The sequence below is a fragment of the Syngnathus acus genome, chromosome 10 (assembly GCF_901709675.1).
Source record: "Syngnathus acus chromosome 10, fSynAcu1.2, whole genome shotgun sequence".
Classification (NCBI taxonomy): domain Eukaryota; kingdom Metazoa; phylum Chordata; class Actinopteri; order Syngnathiformes; family Syngnathidae; genus Syngnathus; species Syngnathus acus.
Genome location: NC_051095.1, coordinates 21,277,693 through 21,295,832, shown reverse-complemented (window position 1 = coordinate 21,295,832; position 18,140 = coordinate 21,277,693). Strand labels below are relative to the sequence as shown.

Below are 18,140 nucleotides of genomic sequence, written 5' to 3'. Positions count from 1 at the left end.
TGTTTTTCTGAGTGGAGATTTATCTTAACTTCACTGTTGTTCAGCGCGTTGTTTAAGTTCAAATTGTGCATAACTATTCATATTTCATGGGACGCGATGATTTTCCTTTGTGGTCTTTTTTTGCGACACCGTTTGACTTTACGGCACTGCACGGAGTTGTCCCGTTGAAAATGGCTTCTTCGTTTTGGAAAGGTGTCGTCAGCATTGGACTCTTTTCCTTAGCACACGCAGCTTTCTCAGCGGCACAACGTGAGTTTCTTTGCGTGGAGTGGGCACACGGATGTCGGTCCAGTTGTCACCGGGGAGAGGGGCTCGGATGGCAGGGATGCATTTAAAGGCTGGCGAGGCCTTATGCTGCGATGGTTAGCTTGCATGATGCTAACTCAGCTCAGATGAGCTCACGCAGGGATGACACCCTTGGCTTCTTAACTTAATGGTGCAATTCATCTTATGTGCCTTGACCGTCACAATCTTTTAAACACTTGGGTGTGCAATTCATTGTATGTAAAAATACATTTAGATGTTCAATTGACTTGATTTCAACTCACCTTCCTCCATCAGATCGATCTTACATGCGACTTACAGAGAAAGAAAACGAAACCCTGCCAATCGACGTGAGTCGTGTGCATTTTTCCTACCTTTAAGATTAGCGTCGCTCACAAGAAGATGTTTTGACACGACGACTTTATTTTTTGTGTTGCAGATTGTGCTCCAGACATTACTCTCGTTCGTCATGACCTGTTATGGTATTGTCCATATTGCTGGGGAGTTTAAAGACATGGACGCCTCCTCGGAGCTCAAGAACAAGTAGGTTCCAACCACATTGTGTCACCAACATTTGACTGTTAATTGTTGTAGTGTGAATTTCGTGAAATGCACTGTATTATGACAAACAATAAATCAATTATAAATCACAAACAGCTCACCTTTGACCGCCCAAAAAGTGCTGAAAGCTACCTGAAACATTTATACCACAGTGGATAATTTGGAGGCACTTGAGGACATGCAGAGAAAGTTACATCAAATTTGTATGAAGCAGACGAAAATAATACGGTGCCCACATTTTTGTCACCTAACTTTGAATACTAGATGCATTTTAGCTAGAATTTTGCAGGGGTTGCTAACTATAAATTCTGGACTACAAAAAAACCCCAATATGCCTGTAAAGTTTGTCGTGTCATCATGCTTACTGAGTTGAAGTCTTGGGTGTTGCTGGTTGTGACCCCCAAAGTTTTGAGTGAGGTGCAGTTTTACCTCCACTTCCAAATTTTCTATCCTTAGGAGTGTAATTGCGGATTCCCTGTTTTAATGTGAATAAATGATTTCCTCCCTCAACAGAACGTTTGACACACTGAGGAATCATCCGTCTTTTTACCTTTTCAACCACCGAGGACGAGTGCTGTACCGCACCGCCGAGGAAGAGCCGTCCTCTCAGCAAGCTCTTCCCAACCCGCTACGGCTCCGCAAGCTGGAGCATTTGCACTGAGACTGGCCTTTTCCCTGCCTGTAAAATTACTAATGTCAGATAGGATTTTTTGTTGTTGTCATTAGACAGAGGAGCCAGAGTCACCATTCATTATCCATTTTTTTTTTTTTTTTTTTATATGTATTTGTACATAATCATTCAGTCATGCTGTACAAACATGCACCCCTGTTCACTAAAGTAGTCATCTCCACCAGTGTGCCAACCCTTCAGTTATTTTATATTTACTGTATGGAAATGCTTTGGAGTCTTGCGTACCGAGGCATCTAGCCATTGTGTCCCTTCCGACACTACTTTGGATATTTCTCTCCTTTGCACTTAATATTCTCTGTATGAAGGGTAGAAAAAAAACTCATTTCATTCATCATATGTCAGGACAGCATTTAGTTTGAACTTTTTTTGTAATTTAGCTCCCTGAAGACATAGGGTGAAGAGGAAATGTTGACAAGACTTGGAAGAGAAATGATGGTGCATCTGTTTTCATTGACATTTTGTTATATTATTTAATAAACACGATCAGATTTTACTTTTGATGTTTGAACTTAATCTGGTTTTACATTTGGATTGAGATAGTTTCAAACAAGATCTATCGCAGTAACCTGCTCATTTGTGCATCCAAAAAAAAATCTTGTTCTAATCTAGACTTTTGCTTTCCTCGAATACCAACTGCCCTCATGTCTTACCTCACTACATCTCTTAGTTCTTCTAGTTTACTTGCCTGGCAGCTCCTTCTACCAGTTTGATCATCTTTTAAATTGGAAGTCCTCTGCCACTCTCCACGTCATGTGGTACCACAGTTCCTCTCTGCATTGGGTACCTTGTCTAAGACTTTTTACTAAGGCACTATGCAGCTCCTCCTCACCTTCGTTCCTCACTCACTCACAAGTCAACACATTAGGCATTTCCCACTGTATTCTGGTCTCAATTTAGTGTCTCACTTCTTTTAGCTTCTTCCTCTTGCGTCATAGAAATCATATGATTTAAAAGAACCCCGGGGTGTTTCTTGTGTTGTCCACTAGATGTCAGTAGAAAGCCTTCGTTGCAACATTTAAAGCTATATTGACTCGAGACAATTTGGGGATGGACTGACCGAAGGTATGATCTTTTGTACGTACTGTATTGTATATGTACACTCATACAAAAATCATGCATCCACATATCGATTTACCTCAGGATGGGCTACTCGAGCCCAAGCCTGGCTGCCCCATCCCAGCTGATTTTGTACGAGTGATGTGCTCCATCCTGGACTGGTTGCCGGCCAATCGGCGCCGTTGTCCCCACCTCTGGACAACTTCCTTGAATAAGCGAGTTGCAGACCTCACCTGCGCATGCGTAAAACAAGGCTACCAAACGACGAGCAGTTTTGCATGAGGCCTAGCTAGCACTACATAGATGTATGCCTAACTGTAATTCTTGAAGCTTGCAGGTTTTATTTTAAAGGGCTTACATTTTAAGTGAGGAACCAACAGGTGCACTTTGAGTCATGTTTATCTGTTCTAATGAGGTATAAAGGCTTCTTTGTGTAAAAAAACAACAAAAAGAACACTTTCAAAGCTATTGTAATGGTTGTAAACCTTCGTTCATTCTTGACAATTCCCTACAGAAAAAAAACTGAAGGAAGTAGGGCGGAGCATTTTCAGGAAGGAATTCAACTACAGAGACAAAGAGCAAGTTGACAATGGGTTTTTTTTGGCCAGGAATGTTTGCAGTGATATTAACTCCCTTTTAGCTAGTAGCCTAAACCATTCCTGAGAGAGCAGAATCATCCAGTTGCCCCAACAGCAAAATGTAGAGTGCAAAAAGTAGCTCCCCCAGCACCTTACTTGTTTTATATGTATTGGTCTAAAATACAGTTCCGACAATCAGGTTGTTGTTTTTTGGATTTAGACATCTTGCAAGCACACGTCTTTAAAACAGTTGATACCATTTTAGAGGTGGTTTATTTGTTTTGTACAAAAATCGAATAAAACTTCAAGTTTACAAAATTGACTTTCAAAATAGTTGTCTTCCTCTGAAATAAACAAATTCACAAAAATAATCAGTCTGCCTTATGAACGTAAAACAGTAGTGTACATTGGTCATGAAAACAACGGTTACGTCATCAATGTAACAGATGTAACTGTCAGCCGAGGCCACACAGACGCACAAATTCCTTCAAATGAAGTTGACACACTGCCAGTCAGTGAAGACACACTATTGGGGTAAGAAATGTGCACTCATGACTTGGCATACGTTTTGGGACTTAAAATGAGCGATGGAATTTTCAGATCAGTGGTTATGGTCAATTTGCTAAAAATCTGTGTCATCGCCAAAAGAGTGACATTGTAAAATGAGTGTGTGTTCTCAACGGACACGGACAGCTGCGCACAAGTAAGAAAACATTCTGTTGCTGTAAAGGAGGGTGACCTCTCTGCATTGCATCAACATACATACATCCTCTAACACTGATACAGTATCACTTAAGAACATCTGCATCCATCCCTTTCAAACACTATTGCATGTTGTTTGTTTGCAGCATGTCAATACAGCTCTCAAATCGGGACAAAAACCATCCCAATATGTAATATTTTCTATATCACTTTCCAATCATTTTTAGAACACATTTTTGAACTTTTGTGGGCATCTTAGGGTGATTGACCCCCCTATGCAAAACCAATTTTGTGAGTAGGTTTTCTGTACAAATACTGCTATTACCGGATTTACATGGATAAAATACTATATTTGCAAACAAGGGGTAAAAAGCCAAAAACTAAATCAGTTGAGATTCTGGTTTTATTTCTTGGCAACCAAATGAAACCGGGGATTAAAATAAAACCATTCTTAGTATGGAATTTTGGAGAGTCTATTTTAATAGCAATTCTACTTGCTACTTTTGGCACTGAATGTTCCCAGATTGCAGTAGTCCCCATAGTAAGTGATTTATAGAGGACACCTCACAGGTAGGATGGACTATTTAAAACCTGTCTGACCCAAATCACATTAAAAACCTTCAGAGTGAGTTCAAATCAGCCATGCCAGAAAGTGCGCCCAAAATAGGCCCAATGACACTCCCTGCATGCAGGTGCCACAGGATATTAGACGGCAATGACAATAAGTCATTGTGTCCATAGGTTGGATGTCACAATTGATTTATACTGAGATGTCTTTTATATTTTATAAATCTTCCAATTGTAAAAATTCAGCTAATTTGCATTGATCTTTATGAAGCTATCCGGACATTCATGGGGCAGTAATCCTGACCTCAACAGTACCTCTGGTATATGGTATATTGCTTTCCACAATGTAGAATTCCAGATGTACACATACCAGTAAGAGAGATGGAAAAAGAGCAGTCATGGCAGTCGAAACGGAGGTCACGCCTTATTGTTTTCAAAACAGTGATTGAAGCTTCAGGAACAGGTTTCAGACCAGCTGAAGAAGGATGTGTGCTGCCATTTCAGGATGTTTTATGGCTTATTGTCTGTGTGTTTGTCTACCGAATGATTATGGATGTCGTCAGTCAGTATCAAGAGGATTACGGCATATTCATAAAGTCGCTCTGCTTATCCTCAATGAATGTGTCGTGCAGATAACCTTTCCCTCGGCCGCTAACAGGATGTGACGTAACAGCATGTGGACTGTTCTCATAGAAGTGCCTTTGTCCCTCCGTGTGTCTTTTGTTGGCCTCTCATTTTTGTGTTGTCCATGGCGACGCAAAGTTCAATTGATGTTCCTTAACTGCCAGGATCGCTGGGCAGCTGTGATGGTTTCCCATGTTTTTCGTCCAACTTGACAAGGGTAAGCTCTAACTGCTGGATCAGCATTCGCTTCTTGAACCTGGAAGAGATTGTTGAGGAGGAGGGCGACGGATGAAATTCTACTACTGCATACAGGTTTGAATTCACAAGCGTCTTGTTGTAAGACGTGATGCTCAACAGTCCTTACCTGGAGGCCTCTTTGATGGCGTGTTGGATAAAGTAGCGCTGGACATTGACCGGTCCTTTCACCTGCTGCAGTAGTCCTAGTATTGCCTCAAAGTCTGTGGACAGGAATAAAGACAAGAAACAAAGCTGAGTCATTTAGTATATGTCTCAAGCCACAGTGATGATCAGTCCAAACGTGCCAATTGATCACAAAAGCAGTTTTGGAAAACACTATTGTTACATTGTGTTGAGGAGAAGGAAACATGCCTCACAGGCTTTTTACTCACTTCTGCCAGGTTTGCGGACCTCCTTGATGACCCGTGTCCGCAGTTCTGCTTGACTGCCATCTAGCGGTGGTATGAATATGGTCTCCAGCACTGCTGGATCCGTATCTGCGCTATCGAACTGGCTCTGTGGACTCAGCCGCTCACAGTTGTATCTCTCATCGAGTGACTGCTCCTCTTGAGTGTCTTGAATCACTGCTTTCTCCTTGGTTATGTTAACCTCCTCCTCCCGATCCACTGCTTCTAATGGAGCTTTTCCCTCCAAGTTGAGCGAAGGTTGGCTTCCTGTGACAGGGTCCACCTCACTGGGCCAATTCTCCCCTGACTCAGGCCCAGGAGCAACATCACCGTTACTCTCAGTAACCACCACATTGCCATCCAGCCCTGAAGACAATAATCATACAATGTCTTTAGTTTCTCTTGAAGTCCATGAAGTCTGTATGACAGGTGACTTCCCGATGATAACCGGCCATCATCTCCCTTTTTAATGTTGTTTGCAGTTGGGTCTCTGGCCTACCTGCCCACCCTTCAATTGTGAAAGTGCACAACCAAGTTAATCTTGTGTTATCTTCCATTTTACGAAAATGTGCCTGTAAGCACGTCGTTCTGAATTCCGCCTGATCTTTTCGACACCATCGACCCTAGAGTCCTACCTTTGTGCTGCGGTATGACTTTCAGGAGATTCGGTTGCCCTGAAACCCCAGCTGGACTCTTTCCAATCAGAATGTGGTTGGTGCCGACCGGTGGAGTCTGGGGCCGCCGTAGCAACGGTGACATACTCCGCCTTCTCTTCAGTGTGGCACCCACATTTGAGTCACTGGAATTGGCCCTTTTCTTGTTTTGAGGGCCCAAGACAAACTCATCGGCCTCATCAATCATCATTCCCTGGGAAATACATCAGACAAACACAAGCGTCATCTTGATGATGATTAACTACAAACAAAATATAGATATGCTGACTTTAGGCGAGAGACAGATTACTACCTTCTTATCTTGCTTGAAAGGATTCCCGAAGGTGTGTAATCGTTTCGGTTGATCAGGGTCGATTTCTCTCAGAGGAGACGGCATCATCTTCAGGTACTCCTGGTAGTTGCCCATCTGTGCCACCGGGATACTATGCAGGTAATCTAACAAGCACAGTTCCTTAAGATTCTTTTTACATGTGAAATGGTTGAAAAATGGGATCCGACATACCTTCATCCTGCCCTCTGATTAGTTTCTGTGAAGTCCGCAGTAAGTTCGAGCGCATTCGAGTCAGCTGATCCAGAAGATTCCGTCTTGGAATGTCGTAGGCATTTCGATAAGCTTGAGGCTTCACATCCTGGAAAAAAACGACATGTTTGATTATTCCACACAAGTAAAACAAATATTTAATACAGCCACATGTTAACCGCCACCTACCTTGTTGAGCAGGGCGATCTGAAATCCGGAAAACTCCTTTAAGTTGATGTCCACCATGCGAAGTGGACCCTCGCCAGTGATTCCATGTAGTAGCTGCTTAAAATCTTGGCGGTGGGCCAGAGACAATGAACTGGAGTGGTTCTTCACCCTCATGCCAGTTTCCCGGGGAGCCTTCTTCCCCACAGATACGATCAAGCGCTCAGACTCGATCTTTGCCTTGATGAAGGACAAAAAAGCTTCATTTGACAGGTCTGTGTTCAGAAACCAAATGTGCTCCTTTATTGATTATAAATTGCTCATGAGAACATTTTCAGGCAAACGGGGATCTCACTGCAGCTACACAGTGTACAATGAATCCTTTAATACGGAGAGCATCCAGGGCTGATCAATTCCCAAGTCAACAACCGACGTGTGTGCAATGTGTGATCTTTGAACGAGGGAGTGTCGAAGCTTTTTTTATCCAGTGTAGTTGATTCCCAAAGAAATTCCCCTACGTGGCCACCGATCACTAGAAAAAGTTCAATAGTGGAATTTAGAAGTGTTAGAATTGATCAATTAATCGACAACAAATCGATTATCAATTTTATCGCTTCAAATGTTAATAACAATTTAGAGACATTTTTAACAAAGGATTGTCCAAATCTTCTAATTTCACGCCCTCAAAAGTAATTTTCAGATTTCTCCTATCCTTCATGAAAGCACACTGATTCATCTTTTGTGTTTCATCAAAGTAAGACATTTGCAAACATCTGTTTTACTTTGGAAAATCAATCTTGTGTGATATTGCTTAACTGTTGTTTAGTTGTTTTTAAAAAATTATATACCATTAAACAAAAATAGTCGGTTAATCAATAGTAATTAAGGATTTTTTTTTTAAAATACACTTTAATGCAAAAAAAATAAAACTGTACCAGATCATTTGATTAATGAATGGAATAAGCAACAGAATAATTGATGAAATATTTGATAGAAACTGTAAATATTGAGCAAGTATTCCGCACAACGAGCTGAGTTCCGTTGGCCTTTTCTGAGAGGGCGAAGTCTAATAGATACCCAAGTCAGCTGTTAGGTATGAGATTACTGTCATGATGACAACAATGCGTTCATTGTATTTGATGCGTTTATCAGAGTTTATTGTTTTACCGAAGAGAAGAATCTCAATTAAAAAAAAATTGGAGGTGGGCCAGCTCCCTGGAACAGATTATGTTCAACCTTGAATGTACTGCCCGAGTTAAAGTGTTGGGGAACTGACTTTGAATAAATGAACCCGTCTATCATCAGGCTTGTGCAACTTTCAAACAACTGAGAAATGAGACTAGGGAATCCTATGTTTACCTGCTGGCTGAGCTTCTTCAGATAAGAGATGACACTGTAACTCAGACCACAGTCCATGCTGTCGCCAATTAAATTCGGTGCCCCCATCATCCTCAGGGCTTTTTTCAAAGGCTGTTAAAAAGACATACAAGTTTGCATGAACAAACGCAATAAAATGTCACAAAAGCTGCAGGGGTGAGCTGATTGACTTACCAAGAGGTAGTATGGAGGCATCGTCTTTAGGTACATCTCCAAGGCTTGTCGCCATTTGAGGTTTGGTTTTAATTTGTGCACTTTGAACAAGTCATCTGAAACAAGAAATGCCCAATTGACCCCTTATTAACACCCAGACTGTTGCGCTGATAAAATATTGGTAATGTCTCTCCGCTACAACTCTCTATGACCAATTCTGACAGCCAATGATGGCTGCATGGTGAAATTTGATCAGTAAGCTTTACAACCAGCACAGACTGACTGACCCAGGGGATTGGATATTGTGAAAAGGTTCTACAGTGTGTCTCACCAAGGAGTGGAAGGAGCACTGGGTAGTTATAAGGCATGACAAAGAGGTTGACACAAGTGAGAGTGGTGCTGGCTTTAAGGTAACCAAAAGGCTGTCCCAGGTCGCTTTGCTTCCCGCTGCTGTTCACAAACACCTGCGGGGAGAGGGTGAATGAATATGTTTTGTGCATCAAATCACGAGAGCAACCTTGTTTGGGAGCGTGATCTGAGTGTGAACGTCTACCTGCCAGCACATGTGCGGAGACTTCCTTTCCAGAATGTATTGGGTGAGAGGCGAGGGCTCTAGTTCGTATTTGTCAAACGGAAGTTTTTCTATCACCATTGGCTCACAGTCAACACAGGAGAAACGCACCACAGGGTGGGCAGTACGAGGGGGCTGGGAGATAGAAATTCACTTTCAGTAAAATTATTTCTGTTGTCAGGGCATGGGTAATCCCAATAAACATTCACAGGTACACATTAGGTACACTTTCACATAAAAATCTACTGATCCAAAGATAGTATAGTTCTATGTTGACTTACACTGTTACAGAAGTAGTTGTGTAACAATAGAATTATTGTTGTGGTTGTGGTTAGCATGTCTGCCAAAACGTTTTGTGGATCTGAAGACTGTAAATGGCTCAAATGTGAGAGTGAATAGTTGTTTGTACTTTGTAGATAGGGCCTGAACTCGCCTCCTATAATTTCCATTTGTCACTCGTGGCAACTTCAGTAAATGACTTTCAAGGGGAGTCTGAATCTCAGTAGACGGGGGTCGGGGGTAAATACGTATTTCCCGTAAAAGAAATAAAAGTTACCCTATATGGTATTTGCAAAAGAGACTTATATAGCGCTTTATCTAGCGCATAGCTCAAAACATTTTAAGGACCCACATATTTTTTATTTATGGTTTGTGCCTTCTTGTTTTTGTTTTGTGTCGCCTACTTGTATGTCTCGTCACCGTGGGATGGAGGAAACGGAATTTCGGTTTCTTTGTGTGTCTTGACATATGTGGATTGACAATAAAGCTGACTTTGACTTGAAAAAAAAAAAAAAAAAAAAAAATTTGTTTATTTGAAAACACAGACGCATTTCTGCCGTTTTGTAACTATGTAATTGTTTGTTTTGTTTTTCCAAATGGATTTCCTTAAGTCAAATCTAACATTGTATTGTGCCCAACGATAGAATCTGGGTCAGTTATTGCACACGTTGGTGTTGCCAAATAGTGACAATAGTCCTCGCGGCAAACGCCAGATGCATGCTAAGTGTCGAGGCCAGAGATATACAAGAGCTAGTGTTTGGCTCCTTGTAAACCATTGAATTCTTTTGCAATTTTGATACGGATCGAGTTGTTAAAAACATCAGACATGCAGCTGTGATATAAGCCATTTGTGTCATTATGCAATTGGGGCTTTAACAAAGAAACCATCACAGTACTCCATGTATTGATGTCTATGCCAGCAGCTGCCTGCCTGAATCGAGCTTGTGTCCCCGCTCACTCCGGCAGCATCCAACAAGTGATCAAACTCCCTTCGATTGCTGTCGTAAGTGTGTGACTGGCTAGCATTAAAGTATAACTAAGAAAAAGTCAATGATAGATACACTATCTAGCCAGACTTCATTGACTGCACACAGTCATAGCGACAGTGTCTGAAGTGACGAAGTTCAGAAAGAATGTAAACATAAACGTTGTCGCTGGCCACTTTGTCACCCTCCTCTTCGCTAAATTAGTAGGAACTAGGAAGTGGGATTTCTTAATAGGAAGCAGATTTCTGCCCCAGCTGCCATTTCCCCTACACGCTGGTCTATAACTGTCAGAGGACTAGTGCTGACAACAAAACGGCACTTCCGGTGACCTTACAACATCTCATCCGAGTCCACAAATTATAAATCAATTTAGTAATATTAACAACTTGGCTGGCAACAAGTCCAGGGTGTACCCCAGCTCACCTATGACCCTGAACAAGTGAGTAGATAATTTGTGGTAATGTACAAATGCATTGGACACCATAACAAAGGAGCAAAATCTTATAAGAATTGTTTGTATGTAAAGCGCAGTGCAATCTACAACCACAACGACATACACAGCTTACAGTGAGATAATAGCAGAGTTGTACATTTGATTCGACGCAGCAGTTAGTTCATGACAGATGCAAGATCAGCAGGCCAATTCCAACAAGGGGGCGGGGGTTGAAGCTAAGTGTCTGCTCACCAGTGTAGGAGAGTTCTGGTCCGGCCAGAACGATTCCGGTATGGGCCAATGCCCAACTGGCACCCCTGTTTTGGGGTTGGGGCGCACATAGATGAGTTTGTGGCAACTGTGCCACAACTGTGGACTGAAGGACACAGCGGAGCGGCTTGACTCCACTGAGTTGTCTACAGAATAGAAGAGGCCATTGTTTGGTCAAAATATGGCATGTTAATAAGTGGTTACAGATGTTTTACATGGAGTTTTCTTGAAACAACAGATCTTCTTTCATTGCCGTTGACATTGGGAATGGAAAAAAATCCCAGTTTCTTTATAGCACTTAAGATACATTTTTAGTTGTGCATCAGTGCTCAAGATTCATTTCTACGGATTTTACGTGTATAAATTCTTCTTTTAAAGTAAAACGTCAAATTTCCAAGACAAGAACAGCTTTAACTCAGGATGACATGTGGATCACTGAGTAACTCACCTTCCCCAATAAGAGGTGGATCTGGCCCACTTTTCTCAAAATTAATGACAACGCCACTTTGGACTTTTTGGACAAGAGACTCTAGACACTGGTTCAGCATTCTTTGTGTTCGCACGCAGTATGATCGCCCTGAGACAAAAACAGAATATGTGCATAGGTTTGTCGAGTGTATAAATAAATACCACAGGAAGTGAGTGAGTGAGCATGTCAACCTCCTGTGACTTCACACATTTGGGTGATGGCAGACTCATCGGTGGGGACGCTGCCAAGCTGCTCATTGTCTGCAGTAGCAGCTCCAGGGAGCCGAAGCACCAGCGCAAACAACCTCTGGTCCCAACGGAAGGGCTCTTTGGTGAGCTCACTGCCAGCCAGTGGTGAGTTAAGAGGCAGTTGCAGCTGCACAGGGGCAAAATGAAGGTTATTACATATGCACATTTCAGATCACTTGCCGTTTTCAGTGACACAGAAAACACCATGGCAACACAGCAGCGTTGCTTGTGTGAGTGTGTGTGTTTTTTTCATTCACCTCCTCTGGGACCCCGGAACTGTGTGTGAGTTTGTTGCCATCAGTGATGGTGATGATTACAGAAGGCTCAAGGAAGAAAGGGTTACGGCCCTAAGAAGGAAACATCCAACAGTCATCTACAGATTTAGACAAAGTAGTCAACGATCCATGCATTTTCAATTTGCTTATTACGTTGAGGGTCACAACAGGGCCAAATGATAACCAGTCAAACACATGATGAGAGAAACAACATTCACATTCACAACCAGGAGCAATTAATGTTTTCAATGAACCTAACCTACATGATGTTTTTTTGAATGTGTACACTTGACATTAGTGCCAGCAAAAGAAGGTTGAAACATTAAAAGAGGTCAACGTGAGACGACTGCAGTGTATTTAAAACTTCCCCTAACTAGGGCTGTCACTATCAAATCATTTTAGAATCAATTATCATAACAACTCTTCCATCGAGTAATCATCTAAAAAATATGCCAAACATAATCACTGATGAGACGTGCCCATAACAAGGAAGAGCGCACTGCAGTGTCAAGTTTGCACCAAGAGAGAGCGCTACTAGACTGTAAAAAATGTGTTTAAATGATAGATACAATAGCCTGGAAATTTCAATGGGGCTGGTGTGCAACGGTAATGCTCAAAAGTAAGAAAAAATTGCGTTTACCATTTGTTTTGTGATTTTAATCGAATCTTTCTCCCAGCCTTACTCCAAACTACTCGTGACCTTGTCGTCTGTTAGCCCCCTCTATCGGGGAAAAGTTGATATTGCAGTCAATGACACTTCAATAGGTTTTGCCACAGTGATGATTTTTTTGTCACAGTATTTAACACGGACTACTCAAACAATATTTACAAATATATGACCATTATACAGATGCTGGTCATAAAAGACTGTTGTTGTGGGTTTGCGACAGAATTCCAGCTTGAGTGGCTGTTCCGCGCACGAAACAGATGCCACCACGACTGCCCTGTAGAGGGCAGCCTTGTCTTACTGCAACGCAGACAGAGTGCTTAAAGAGATTTACACACTCCTGAACTGGGGTCACTACTTCACCATTGTAATCCACCCAGCCTTGTCATGAAGAGACGTGAGAGAGAAGTGAAGAATATGAACCCAGATGGGGTGGATTAGAATTAGATGTCTCCTATGAATAAAGTCCAACTAGAAGTTTTTACGCTAATCTTTCACTCATGCAGTCAAAGTTCACGTGAATGTGTTAGAATTTACTTCTCAATTCAATGTTTAAGCACTATTACGATGTAATTGTAGACTCACCGAGCAGCATAAGCACATCCAAAACATCGAATGCCAATAAAAGAGCTAAAACATTCAACTTTAATAAGATAATAATTAGGATAAAGTATTTTCCCCTGTAGTGGCATCCACCCAGGGAATTACTACACCTCAAATAGACATTTTCTTTAATGCCTTAGGGAAAACTGGGTGTTTCCACTAGTTTGACTTAATAACATTTAGTATGACATCTGATATCTGCAGGAGTCACGTGGAAGGCATTCCCACAACACACATTGCCTGCACGGCATACATGGCATCTGTAAAGCTCAACTCCACGGTGGGCTTTAAAGAAAAGGAATTGCAAAATGTAAAAACAAAAAATGCCTTGCTACAGGCGGAGCGAAGACTTTATTATACATTTCTATGCGCTTTATTTATTCCTCTCTTCTTTGTCTGTTACTCATGTGCAATGTTCTCGTTTGTATTATTTCTGTGTGAGCTACTGGAACTAGAATACATTCATCTTATCATTTAACAAATGCTAACAAAAATATACTATAATGTTTTTAAAAAAATAGCTCTCAGTCTGCCGTGGTGCGGTTTTACGCCACTGCAACCAAAATACTTCTTTTATTATGAACCTAATTGACAAAGTCCATCAAAAACTGATCATTACGGGAAGAGATCTTGTGTTGTGTCTTGTGAGGTTAGGTAGATGTATTTATTGTTTTGGCCAGTGAGTGTCTAAGCATACTGCAGCATTTGTTTCATAAAGCCTTCTCCATAGGTGAGTGATTTGACTATGCACATCTTCTAATTTTTTCTGGAAGCAACAAATAACACCACAGAGGAGGACGACAACACCCCATACTGTACCTGTCCATAATTGTCGATGCCTGAGACGAGGCGGTTGAGGTTAAGCAGGTCAAAGGCTGTGCGGAGAGCGTGGCCTAATGTCGTCAGCCCAGACGCTTGCAGGTTCTTCAGCTCACACATGAAGGTGGCATGGTTCTCCTTCCAACCTGCCTGAAATACAAACATTATGAAGTTGAACACAGTAGAATGGAATAGCTTCAAACATGTGTGATTTAAACCCTCCCAAATTTCTGAAAAACTGTGCATTCTGTGCTTTCTCCACAGACTGTGAAAAATGGCAAATACTGTGCATTCTCCACAGACTGTGTCTAAGCACTTTTCAGTTATCAAGACGTGGAAAAAAAACATTAGGTTAGACAAACTCTTCAAATATGCAGTAACACACGTAGACAGATCCACAGAGAAGAATCTAATTTCCTACAGAAGGCTCCAGAAATACACCTCCCACTGCTGCCTGTTCTCTGTCAGAAGACACAGAGTCCTACGGGAGAGGATGAGAGTGTGGAGCTGCTTTTGGACTTTTTCACCAGTGAGGTCAAGTACTTCAGTGCTGCAGCTTCATGCTTAATCTAAGGATGACCTGCAAGATTACCACCATGGCATGTTGAAAAGGGAGGGGCAGAAGAGAGCGAGCTATGTGTTTGCTTAAAGTGTAGGTAGGTGGGTAGGTAGGTAGGTAGGTAGGTAGGTAGGTAGGTAGGTAGGTAGGTAGGTAGGTAGGTAGGTAGGTAGGTAGGTAGGTAGGTAGGTAGGTAGGTAAGAATAGAGTAAGAGTGGAAAAGCAGAATGTAGGTGGAATGTCATTGTGGCTGCATGTATGATATCAGGTCATTTGAGCCACAATTCTGAGCTACTGAGCCAGGCTATACAGTAGAGCAAATACACCCTCATGTAGGCTGGTAGACATATAAGGCCTTGCTTGCACTCAATAATTCAGACTATGGAATCTTTTTATTTTCTTCCCACCCACCAGCCTCTCTCTCCCTCTCTATCAACAATTTATTGCCTGTGCAATGGCACAATTGAGTAGTCCCATGCAGTAAAATCATGTCCTTCCATCACAATCCTCCGTTGCACTCATCAGGCAGACACAACATACGGCAGGGTGACAAAAAACAAAGAGAGGCAGGATCAAGGGAGAGACAATGTAGCTACCTTGGGTTAAGTATGAAATGGACAAGACATGACTGTGAAAAGGTAACGTAGGGGTCAGGTGACAATTTTCACTTTCAGTCATGATGAATGATTGTTTTCTGATCATAAGACACATTTTCGACAAAGTAATCAGGGATATCCTATACAACAACAGCAATTTATTTCACTTGCACCACTTTAAAACCAATCTGATACAGGGTGGCAAAAAAGATGCCAGACGGGCCTATGTCATATACTCATCAAAACATCTTTGTTTGAATTTCTCCTCTTTCAAAAGAACTACAACAAAGATGATTACCATGAAACAATTATCTGTAGATAGCCATGCAGCATCAAACCACTACTAAAAAAAATACTGTTGCATCAACAGGGTTAATCTGACTTGACTGTTATGTCAAAACAACAGAGTGGTCAAATTTAAGACCTGAGAAAATATGTCAACATAACCTTGAAATAAACAAATTAGTTGTTCAAAGGGGATTTATTAGCTAAACAGAAGCTGTTTTTCTATTCACAGCGATAATGCTAACAAAACTAAATAAGACTTTTTAAAATCAACACATTCTCTTATCACGCCACCGTGCCACTTTGACGGTAGGACAGAATTCTTTGAGATTGAAACAGAAGACTGATTGAAAATCAAGATCAAAACTTTGTGCCGCAATATGAATAGGGAATGATTATCCAGTGAGCATTTAATAATCATGGAGTAACAGCTCCATGTCATTAATCTAAGAATATTGCATAGATCACATGGATCCGAATGCACACCAACATTATGTTCTTAGTAGTATTTATTTCTTTTGAATTTTATTAGAGAAAAACGAGGGCAGGGGGGAAAATCAATGAAAAATAACACCTAGCATTTCTCAATCAATCAAATACAATCTATAAATTTCACATTGTTTGTGACATGTCAATTATTTGCAATCATTTGATAAAGAGAATGCAACTTTGTGTCTTGCACAGTGGCACTGATGCTGCAACTACGGAACTACATGTCACAAAAACCGACACCGTTGAGTGTCTACAGCATGTAAGCTGTGGCAAGCAGAAGAGGCACCCAACAACTAAATGGCTGGTATTTTTAAAACTTTCAAACTGAACTTGGATATCAACACAGTCGTTAGACTTCAAAGGATGGGGTGCAAATGGCATGCAGTTCTAACATATTATATAATCAAACTTTGGGATGAATTAAACAAACATAAAATGTTGCATTTGTGTATGTCCTGATTTGAATATGCATTGAACTAACTGGATTACATTGCAATTTTAACATGTTTTGTCCTTTGCTCGTAAACCTCTTTGGGTTGGTGCTACACACGGATAGGATGCACGTAAATTTATCCGCATAAAAACCCACAGTCAGCTGCCAGGTTATAAAACATGTCAAATAGATGACATGATGAGGGGCTCTGAATAAATGGAGTGTATCACAGGTTGCATCAATTTTTGCCCATAGTGTGGGTGTGTATTTTGGAGATGGGGGAGTTTTATTACATTATTATTATTATTATCATTATTATTGTTGTTTTCTACACAACAAGTGTAAATGGCAGAATCCTTTTAGGGAGATGGCCAGACATTCATTTGGATGCAATATGTAAACAATGATGAGTCTCTAGGATAATCCATCACACAGGGGCAGTGAGAGAGAGGAGAGTGAGGGAGGAGTGGGTATGATTGTGTGCTGAAACAGTGCTCACAGTATCGGTATGAAAAATAATCATCATATATTGTTCCATTGCACTCACATCCAGTGAAGGAGGTTTATCAACTTTCAGCCCATGTTTGGCCAATGGTTATTCGCCAATAGGGCAGGGGGCGGGGTTAATGATGACTGACGGGTTTGTTGGCAAATGAGGATAGTGAACTGTGAAGGGAAAGTGACGTCTCAGTCGATAATAAATTTCTACGCCTCCATCTCAACGCCCGAGAGTTTCTCTACACAAAAGCAAAATGTCCGCTGGATGTAAGGAGGCAGCGCCGCTCTGCTTCTGCGGATAGCGCGAACAAATAAATTGCCGCTCTTTTGCTACCGGAAGGCCACCGAATGCTGGCAACACACAAGACGGACAATAAAAGCTCACGAACAGAAAAAACAAGTTGGACTGGCAAATGTAACAATTGTATCAGTTGCTAATTACCTTCACTCCGTATGGTGGATCATCGAATGTAACTAGCATGTACCTGTCGCCTCTACTAGCCGGGTCTCGGGCACGCAGCTGTCAAAAAAAGGAAAACCAAAACAACATATATTAATTTCGACCGATTTCGCTCAAGGAAGCCGACGCTCGCCAAAGAAACGTCCACAATTGCCGGGAAAATAAAGTCGGGGTAGAAGCGTTCGTTACCTTCATAAAGACCTCAACCGCGCCTTTAGCAATGTCCAGATACGTCGTACCCAAATAAGTGCGCTGATTCATAGAGGCGGACGTGTCTAACAGGAAAACTAAAATCGGCATTTTAAATGGAAAGTCGCGGTTGTATGTTCTTTTCTTTTTTTAATTAACAGTTATCCACATATGACCTATAGTACGGCCAAGCAGGTCACACATGTGCGTATATATTTTGTTATAATAAGCCCCCCCCCCCTCCAGAAGAGGGCCGCTGCCTCTGCCCTCCCTCTGTCCGCCTTTCCAGTGTTCTGGCTCGGCTCGCGCTGTTCAACTTCTGTTCCCAAACGAAAGGAACACCCCCTGCCTCCGCCCCGACGTCATTGGCTCAGCGGGCGTGCAATGGACACGCCCCCTGTGCGCCAGACCTATATAAACAAGGACCAGCGA

At 41.7% G+C, this 18,140-nt stretch overlaps 2 protein-coding genes across 2 annotated transcripts; one reads left to right on the top strand and one right to left on the bottom strand.

Annotated features, from left to right (window-relative positions):
* The first annotated feature begins 136 nt into the window (after positions 1-136).
* Positions 137-2,009, top strand: mmgt1 (membrane magnesium transporter 1). Its single transcript, XM_037263060.1, has 4 exons — positions 137-249; positions 562-614; positions 704-807; positions 1,339-2,009. The coding sequence occupies exons 1-4, from the start codon at positions 171-173 to the stop codon at positions 1,484-1,486; spliced, it is 384 nt and encodes a 127-aa protein (XP_037118955.1). The 5' UTR covers positions 137-170; the 3' UTR covers positions 1,487-2,009.
* Positions 2,010-3,404: 1,395 nt separating this feature from the next.
* ints6l (integrator complex subunit 6 like) lies at positions 3,405-18,009 on the bottom strand. Its single transcript, XM_037263055.1, has 18 exons — positions 17,709-18,009; positions 17,502-17,579; positions 14,197-14,346; positions 12,090-12,179; positions 11,776-11,959; positions 11,564-11,692; positions 11,098-11,261; positions 9,130-9,282; positions 8,908-9,040; positions 8,598-8,692; positions 8,406-8,516; positions 7,071-7,286; positions 6,864-6,990; positions 6,654-6,796; positions 6,323-6,554; positions 5,673-6,053; positions 5,408-5,501; positions 3,405-5,299 (listed from the first exon to the last, which is right to left on the bottom strand). The coding sequence occupies exons 1-18, from the start codon at positions 17,817-17,819 to the stop codon at positions 5,197-5,199; spliced, it is 2,694 nt and encodes an 897-aa protein (XP_037118950.1). The 5' UTR covers positions 17,820-18,009; the 3' UTR covers positions 3,405-5,196.
* Between the last annotated feature and the right edge of the window lie 131 nt (positions 18,010-18,140).

Excerpts from the sequence above, each read along its gene's own strand:
- mmgt1 (XM_037263060.1), top strand. The coding sequence starts at position 171 with ATGGCTTCTTCGTTTTGGAAAGGTGTCGTCAGCATTGGACTCTTTTCC. Across the intron at positions 615-703 it reads ACGAAACCCTGCCAATCGAC|ATTGTGCTCCAGACATTACT; the intron begins GTGAGTCGTGTG and ends TTTGTGTTGCAG. Across the intron at positions 808-1,338 it reads TCCTCGGAGCTCAAGAACAA|AACGTTTGACACACTGAGGA; the intron begins GTAGGTTCCAAC and ends CTCCCTCAACAG.
- ints6l (XM_037263055.1), bottom strand. The coding sequence starts at position 17,819 with ATGCCGATTTTAGTTTTCCTGTTAGACACGTCCGCCTCTATGAATCAG. Across the intron at positions 6,991-7,070 it reads AGATCGCCCTGCTCAACAAG|GATGTGAAGCCTCAAGCTTA; the intron begins GTAGGTGGCGGT and ends GTTTTTTTCCAG. Across the intron at positions 6,054-6,322 it reads AGTCATACCGCAGCACAAAG|GGCTGGATGGCAATGTGGTG; the intron begins GTAGGACTCTAG and ends TATTGTCTTCAG.